Source organism: Solanum dulcamara, chromosome 8 (genome assembly GCF_947179165.1).
Source record: "Solanum dulcamara chromosome 8, daSolDulc1.2, whole genome shotgun sequence".
NCBI classification, from domain to species: Eukaryota; Viridiplantae; Streptophyta; class Magnoliopsida; order Solanales; family Solanaceae; genus Solanum; species Solanum dulcamara.
In genome coordinates this window covers 65,640,758-65,649,703 of record NC_077244.1, presented here as the reverse complement: position 1 = coordinate 65,649,703, position 8,946 = coordinate 65,640,758, and the positions used below count along the sequence as shown (strand labels likewise).

Sequence of the window (8,946 nt, the reverse complement as noted above, 5' to 3'; positions counted from 1 at the left end):
CATAGTCTTTTTCTCTTCGGTTTAACTATAACAGTATTTAACTAAAATCCAACTAATACAGATTCGAGCAAGGTAAGCCCCATTGAGAGGGGCAAAGTACTTCCTGCCAAAAAGTTCTCCATTTCCAGCGCTTGACAATACATCTATTTTAGAGTGGGGTCGTCCCAACCTCCATTTCACAGTTCTCACTATAGTATACAATGACACATGAAGAATAAATAGTTGAGAAATTCTATAAGTCTGTCCAAAAAGACATGGCTTAGGGTCAATTTGAAGGAATAAACAACAATAGTACTAACTGACCAATATGTTGCTTAGTCTTAAACAAGAAAAAGTACATTTTGCCTTCTGGCGAAGCATGACATCTTTTTCTCAACTCACAAGTTAAAACTAACAAGCAAATGAAAGGGTAGAACCCTGGTAAAAGAGATTCAGGAAAACAGCATAATACATTCCAAAAGGCAATAATAATAGTATTCCAAGTTGCATCAACCATAGCAACAGCCATGACTTCCATTACACCAATGACTTGGAAACTTATTCGTCAACTAAAGAATCAAAATTAACGGGTATCCACTACCTTACCTTTATTTGGTTTTTTAGCCGACACACCAACATATTACATGGAAGATGACATCCTCAGAAAACTGCTGAGGAAGGAATAATACAAGTAGATAACATACGACACCACTAATCATGGCGAGACCGATCATCCGCATAACATACTAGAAGCCCTCAAACTAGTTTCAAAAATGACGTAACCATGTCCCACATTCACAAGGCACTTCGATTAGCCACTGTCTAGATACTAAGCTCAGAAGAACACCCATCATCTTCCAGTGCATGGGACTGTTGTGCAGCTGAGCCAACAGGCTATTTACCCTAACAAGGGCAAGCACAATAAATAGAGCCTAAAGGTACTTCACCATGCCACGACCCTCCACGCTGAGTTTTGTGGCTTGGAGCTTCTTCTTTTTTGGAGCTTTTAACTGCTGCAGTTTCTTATTCATCTGCGATGAACATACCAATATTTCTGTGTTAGATGAGAAGCCATTCCTAATATGTAGCAGCAAAGTAAATAACATCATAACAAAATCAACAGAGATCAAAATAGTTAATAGGAGAAAAATACAGGGTCATCTCACGCCATAAACCCCATTCACTGAAACTAAGAATACAGCGGATGATTACTATCAGGTTATCGTGCACAACAAGATCTATTCACTGAAACCAAGACTAGGAGAGATTCCAGCATTACAATCCACATCATTTCCTCCAAAATTAAAGGATTTCATTTCACAAGAGTATCTTAGTTGAGAGGGATTTCCAAGATGAACACCAAATTGAGCACTTCATTTTTTAAGCAAAAGCTATTACTGGTTCCTCTGACAAGGTATATCAGGAGCTTTGTCGTAAAAAGCATCCCCCTTCTGTTCCTTTGTTAAAAAATTAAGTTCCATTAAAAAGGCATCAAGATCCTTTTTGTTCTTATTTATCTTAGTGCCAAGAACCTAAGAGATGGACGAGAGTGAAATGAAGAAAATAATATAAGTACAAATTTACTTAGCAAGAGGTACACACCTTCATTCGGCGCTGGTCTTGAACCATTGCTCTAGCCCTGGCCCTAACTTCTTCAGGATCAATCTTAGACTGTGGACGCACCACAAAATCCATTGACATTGCTTCAGGCCTTGATGTAAGTTGCCTACCAGATGACTGGCCAGACTTTTGGCCTCTGCAGATTTGCAAGCATATTAAACCACGAGAAAAATATGGATGCAGCAGACAGCACCCATTTCAAAGATACTTGGATCCAAAGGTGCAAAGTCAGAACATCTTACTGTGAAAATCCAGCCAAGTCAAGGTCATCGTCTCTGGACTCCATTCCTGATGCTTTATTCATGGGTCTGTGACAAGATAGAAATATAGTTATGGATGGTAAAGATTCAGACTACAACTGATATGAGGAACAGTAGAAGAACTCAAAAATTAGATACTTTTTCATGGGCCGCCTGTATTGAGCAGCTCTCTCATCGTCCAGATTTCTCATGTCTTCAAACCGTGTACTCTTGTTGAATATTGGTCGACTCTGGATCAAAAACAATCAAATGTCAGTTTTTTCACATTGATAAGCACCTATTCTGCGCAATAACCAAAAATGGATCATAATGTATTGTGTTCTTAGGTGGAAAAATTGACAGTAGTAAGATACCCCTATTGTAAATATAAATTTATAAGGATTATTCTATTAAAAAGACATGACCTATCCAAAAAGAAATAAAATCCTATAACCCCATTTTATATCGAAATACCAAATACATAGTTTCCTACACAGCATGAGTTGCAATCTCCAACCTCCCCAGAAAAGCAGAAGGGTATATAGCTGAATGACAAAATAAGCTAAAGCTGGAATGATGTTGCCTAACATATTCTCCAGATACTGTAATGAACTTGAAAACCAACTCAGCAATTTAGCAGGCAAAAGATTATTCACACTCCAATACATGGAGAAAGATAAGCCCCAGGCCCCCAACAGAGAATCCCTCCTTTTATATTTCCTTCACAAGGGGAAAGAAGAAATTAATAAATAGTCAATCCAACTTACCCATTTGTCAACCAAATCCTTAGCAAGTTTCCTGTTAGATGTAGTCTCCTCATCTGACTTCGACAGAAACATAATAACCTACATCAACCAAACAAGTAAACAATAAGTCTCCCCCCTGTGCCTCCATCTTGAAAGCTATTACATTACCACTTCTACGTGAAAGGTACCTTTCCGAGACCACTCTTTTTCAACATCTCTCTTCTATCATACTGCTCAAGATCAATTGGATACTACAGATCGCCACGAAACATATGTCAAGTCAGATAACATTACTGCAAACAGATAAATAACTAAGACAAATCAAGAAAGCATGGTCATACATCAGTAAGGATCTTTAGGATTGCAGCACGAATGTTTATGTTGGGCAGGCTTCCATCTGGAAGGGGTTCAAGCCAAGTCCTCAAAAGAGTCAACACTCCATGATCCAAAAATTCTTGCTGAAGTTGCTTCCTGCAAATTGAGAAATTGGGAGGTGTGAGTGTACAAATATTAGCCTCCAAAGAGAAAATTCAGTTACTGCCATGAAAAATAAATGACAAGTTCACTCACTTAGACAGAACATCTATGAGAAGAGGGAGCTTTTTTAGTTTATTTATCGCAGGTTTGGAATGTCTATTCAGTTCCGCATCCTCTTCTGCAACAACTTCCAGCTCAGCCATAACATTCTCTACTAGCAATGCAATTTCTGCTGCACTCTTTTCAGTTTTCTTTTTCTTCTTGCCTCCCTTGAAGAGCTGCTTGATTTCGTCATCCTCTTCCCCTTCTTCAGCCTGAAAAGAATCAAATTAGAACAAATAGATCATCCATACAAATTGGCTTCACAGGCGCCAAAGCACTTCAGATAAAAGCAAGAAAGCTTCAAAATCAGTACCCTTCTATAGATTTTTACTAAACCTCATGCATAAAGCAACTGCAATATTGGGAAGTGATGATTAAAAAATATAGCAGGAATGACTACAAGGATCCAAAATTCTACCTGTGGAGCACTGCTGGGAGACCGTGGTTCATTGTCGCTTCCATACCTGTCAGCTGGATCCACACCACTATCATCAATGAAGTTATCATCATCAGCCGTCTTCGGACCTTCTTGGTCATCCTACATTTGAAAACGACAACATCACAAACATGTCATTAGAACCAAACTGCCTTCAGTTTGGATATCCATTGAACTCTATTCCTAGAGACTAAACTAACAACATTAGTGACACTTGTTTTTCCTGACAAGGAACTTCAACAACTCATATTTAAGTCAGGATCCCAAAAAAGGAAAGAAAAAGAGTTTCTAGTGATACATGAAGAATTACAAAACTATTGGAAACATGATAACAGCAGAGATAATGGGCCAAACCTCAGAGTCACCACCAGCAATGGTATCCCACATCTCCTTCATCTCCTGATCGCCCTCCTGATCCTTTAACCTGCTTCCTCCAGAGTAACCCCCATTTTTCCGCAACTTAAACTTCTTCTCTCCTTTCTCTCTCCTCTTCTTCTCCTTCCTCTTCTCTTCACTAAACTCCATGCCGAACCTCTTCCTCTTTCCATCACCGGCAGAGGAAGATGAAGGACCGCCGCCATCCGACTCATCACGCACAAGGCCGGTCATGTCATCAGCAGCAGCACCGCCATAAGCATCCTCCTCATCTCCTATCCCAATATCCGGTGTGTTCTCTCTTGCCGAAGATTTCTTAATCAACCGCTTCCTGGGCTTAGACTTGTTAGGATCATCATATACCGGGGTCGGAGACCGCTCTCGCTGTCTCTCATTCCATGCATCATCATCATCTAGATTGTCACCAAGGAATTGTTCCTGTTGCTCATTATCTGATCGGACATCCTCATCGAAATCCACCAATGCCTCTCCTTCCTCGTCTATGTACCTGGAAGATGAAAAATCCCAATCAATACACCATCTGAAACCCTAATTCAGCTCATCACCAAAAAGGGTAAGCCAAAACGAGACAGACCCACAAAAAGTCACAAATATACAAAAAATTCCACACAAAATCTTCATTAGAACCATAATTTTAGCTGTTGTTCAAAATGGATCATAAGAAAGGAGCAGATGCCCAAAAAAGTTCGCAATGAATTCCTAATTGGAAACCCTAATTCAACTCATCGCAACAAAAAGGGTCATCCAAAATCGATATAGACCCAAACACAAAAAGACACAAATTTTGTGATCAATGCATGATCAGAACCCTAATTTAACTCATCATCAAAACGGGTTATCCAAAAAACGACCGACGGACAAATAAACAACACAAATCTGGATCAATTCCTCAACCAAAAAAGCTTAACTCGACTCATCACAAAAATGGGTCATCCAAAACCGACCCAGACCGACCAAAAACTCCGATCAATTTCATCATCAGAAACTCTAATTCATCCCATAACCAAAAGGGTCATCCAAGAAAAACAACCCAAATTCACCAAAAACAGCACACAAATACAAACAATAAATCAAAATCGAAACGATCGAAACCTAACCCTTTGATTTATCGCGGAAAAGAAAAAAGAAAACTTACGGATCGTTGTTGTAACTCATCTTGAACGCTACTTCCCTCTAGATAACGGCGCAGAGAGAAAAGATACTTAGATGGGTATGTCTCGAAAACTATAAATATAGAGAGAGATGATTTGTGAAGTAGTGGTAGCTCAATGAAATCGATTTTCGCTGCCAAAAGAATTTCTATAGGCTATGAAACGATGGAGGTTTTTGGACTTCCTCTACTTTGCCAGATGCCTACACTTGTTGCTTGGGTCGTTTCCTTTTTCGGAAAAGGACTAAAATATTTATACTTTGTTTGGAGGGTTTTTGTGTATTATTTCATAATGTATCGAATTGTATTGTATTATTTTAACGAATATAATATTTGAATAGATTGTATCTTTTTTCGTCATTACATAATGTCACATTCGAATAATAAAACTTACAAGAAAAGCAGGATACAGGGTAGAGTTACTATGAAAAGGTAGGGTAAAAGATGAAATATAATTATTAAATAATAAATAAAGATAAAATGAGAAGAAAATATTAAGATAACGATGCAAATACACCAAATCGATCATTACATAAAATGGATCTTTTCATAATTACCTAACAATAGATTTAAACGATACAATATAATAAAATTTAAGTAGCAATCAAAACAAATATTGTATTTAAACTAATAATACAATACAATACAACGGGTAACAACCATCCAAACAAGGTGTTAGGGCCATTTAACCATAAAAAGACACTCACTTTTTTTCCATAGATTAATTTTGAAAAACATATTTGGCCATAAAAATTCTAGAAAATATATAATTTTTTTCAAGAATAATTTAAATTAATTAAAAAGTTATTTTATTTTTTCACTTCAAATTACTCACGAAAATTGAAACACAATTCTAATCTATTTCATGGTCAAACACACCGATATCATTTTTCACTATTTTCTATTTTAACAATGAAGCGTGACCAAATATCTACTTAATTTGGTTCATCATTATCTTAGTTAATCTATTGATCTACTAATGTCCCTTATAGAGGTGGGCATAAATATCAAATTGGACCGAACTAATTCACCTTTTCGATTCTTTGGTTGAGATTTTGATTTTCTTTTTTAAAAGTTCTATTTTTTGATTTAGTGTGCGATTTAAGGGTCAGGATTCTTTGATACACCAAAAATTCGAACTCGTATTGGAAAGATTTTAAAAAAAAAAATCTAAAATCCTAAAACTCATATTTGAGCCTAAATCTTCAGATCAAATAGAATCGAAGTTGAAAAAGATTTGAATCGAACTGAATGTTTATGCATACTTTTCCCAAATTAAATAACTGAATCTCACCCCGAAACTCTATGATTTTTTTTCTCATCTTTACACCTAAAATAAACATTTCTAGCATCAACTTAAATTTAGATGACATGACAGTCCCCTATTACAACAACAACCTAGTGAAATTTCACAACGTGGGGTCTGGGGAGGGTAAAGTATACGCAGACCTTACTCCTACCAAGGTAGGACGGTTGTTTCCGAAAGACTCTCGGCTCAGTAAAAGCATAAAAGAGGTCAGATAAAGATAAGAAGTTCAAAGCGATATGGAAAAGCAAATAACAAAGCAATACAGATAAAATAGAGCAATCAAAGTACAGAAAGTAATAGATAATAACAAAAATCAGACCACAAGAAATTATAGTGCGCTAATGCGCCTACTAATAAGAAAGAATAACGAGACTATGAACTAGCCTTCTACCCTAACATGGGTCCTCCACACCCTCCTATCTAAGGTCATATCCTCGGTAAGTTATAACTGCGCCATGTCCTGTCTAATCTTCTCTCCCCAATATTTCTTCGGCCTACCCCTACCTCTTCTGAAACAATCCATGGCCAATCTCTCACACCTCCGCACTGGGCATCTGTGTCTCTCCTCTTCACATGTCCAAACCATCTCAGTCGCATTTTCCGCATCTTGTCTTCCACCGAGGCCACTCATACCTTGTCCCGAATAGCCTTATTTCTAATCCTGTCGCTCCTGGTATGCCCACACATCCATCTCAACATTCTTATCTCGGTAAACTTTCATCTTTTGGACGTGAGAGATCTTAACTGGCCAACATTCCGCCTCATATAACATAGCCGGTCTAACCATCACTTTGTAGAACTTGCCCTTAAGTTGTGGTGGCACCTTCTTGTCACATAACACACCAGAAGCGAGTCTCCATTTCATCAACCCTGCCCCTATACAATGTGTGACATAATCGTCAATCTCCCCGTTGCCTTGCATGATAGACACAAGGTACTTGAAACTACTTTTCTTTTGGATGGCCTGGTCATCAAGCCTAACTTCCGCGCCAACCTCCTGAGGTGTCTCACTGAACTTGCACTCTAAGTACTCTGTCTTGGACCTACTCAACGTAAACCCTTTAGACTCCAAGGTATTTCTCCAATCCTTCAGCTTAGCGTTAACTCCGCTATGAGTCTCATCGATCAAGACTATGTCTTCCGCGAAAAGCATACACCATGGCACCTCGCCTTGAATTTGTCGCGTCAATCCATCCATCACCAAGGCAAATAAAAACGGAATAAGAGTTGATCCTTTATGCAACCCTATTACAATTGAGAAGTGCTCTGAGTTCCCTCCGACTGTCCTTACCTTGGTTTTGGCACCCTCATACATGTCCTTGATCACCCTAATGTATGCCACAGGTACACCTTTAGCCTCCAAACATCTCCATAGTATCTCTCGTGGCACTTTATCGTAGGCCTTTTCTAGGTCGATGAATACCATATGCAAGTCCCTCTTCCTCTCCCTATATTGCTCCACCAGTCTCCTCATAAGATGGATGGCTTCTGTAGTTAAGCGTCCCGGCATAAATCCAAACTGGTTCTTTGAAATAGACACGCCTCTTCTCACCCTCATCTCCACCACTCTTTCCCACACTTTCATAATATGGCTTGGAAGCTTGATACCTCTATAGTTGTTGCAACTCTGGATATCCCCCTTATTTTTGTATAGAGGGATCATTACGCTCGACCTCCATTCTTCGGGCATCGTTGCTATCTTATTATATTACCCATGTATACGAATTGAAATACTCAACCATGTAAATTAATTCAATCCACCAATTATAAATTGATCGAATTTATAAGCAAAAGACTTTGTATTATGTATTTCTTCACATGTACTCTATTTCTCGTAGCAATTTTGTTAGGGGTATTTCACTTTTTACCCGCCTTTCTGAAAAATTGATTCATCTCATTTTTCTTGGTGTCTTGCTCTATTTTTTTATATTTTGATGAATTTCTTATCTAGAAATATTATGAATTAATTTTAAGAACACACAATTTTTTTATTAATCATTGTGTCACATATATGTAATTTCTTGATTAATTATTGTGTTTTGCATATATCTTTTTATCGAAAATTGAATTAAACTATATTTATTTTGATTTTGCAATTACAGTGATTTTGGAAATAAGGGCGGGAAGAATTAAGAATATCAAAAAAGATGCTAAAATTTTAAAACTCAATTTAAAATTAAAATTTCTAAATTTTCAGGAATTTTAACTTCAAATTACTTATAAAAATTCAAAAACAGCTTCAATTTATACTCATAATAAATATAACTATATTAATTTTCAAATATAATTTTTTTCACTTTAAAATAAAAATTATAATCTTTTTCAAATACTCACAAATTTCATGACCCTTTAGTTTTGTTGATTGAATCCCTCAAACTCCAAACAACATTGTTAGAGAATCAACAAAATCAACGATTTTGTTGTTGATAAATTTTAGGATGAATAAAGAAAAACAAGTATAAAAAGAAATATAGGACACATGGGTCTTTTGC

General features: G+C 37.1%; 1 protein-coding gene across 1 annotated transcript; it reads right to left on the bottom strand.

The window, feature by feature from the left end:
• Window positions 1-430: 430 nt before the first annotated feature.
• On the bottom strand, window positions 431-5,383 carry LOC129899148 (protein IWS1 homolog 1-like). The gene is made up of 11 exons (XM_055973978.1): window positions 5,131-5,383; window positions 3,954-4,482; window positions 3,582-3,701; window positions 3,155-3,375; window positions 2,926-3,055; window positions 2,773-2,835; window positions 2,606-2,683; window positions 1,998-2,089; window positions 1,842-1,907; window positions 1,582-1,735; window positions 431-1,010 (listed from the first exon to the last, which is right to left on the bottom strand). The coding sequence occupies exons 1-11, from the start codon at window positions 5,148-5,150 to the stop codon at window positions 912-914; spliced, it is 1,572 nt and encodes a 523-aa protein (XP_055829953.1). The 5' UTR covers window positions 5,151-5,383; the 3' UTR covers window positions 431-911.
• Window positions 5,384-8,946: the final 3,563 nt, after the last annotated feature.

Bases quoted from the DNA above. Each gene is read 5' to 3' on its own strand.
- LOC129899148 (XM_055973978.1), bottom strand. From the start codon at position 5,150: ATGAGTTACAACAACGATCC. The intron at 2,090-2,605 runs GTAAGTTGGATT...TTTTTGATCCAG, and splicing joins AGGATTTGGTTGACAAATGG to AGTCGACCAATATTCAACAA. The intron at 1,908-1,997 runs GTATCTAATTTT...ATCTTGTCACAG, and splicing joins TACAGGCGGCCCATGAAAAA to ACCCATGAATAAAGCATCAG.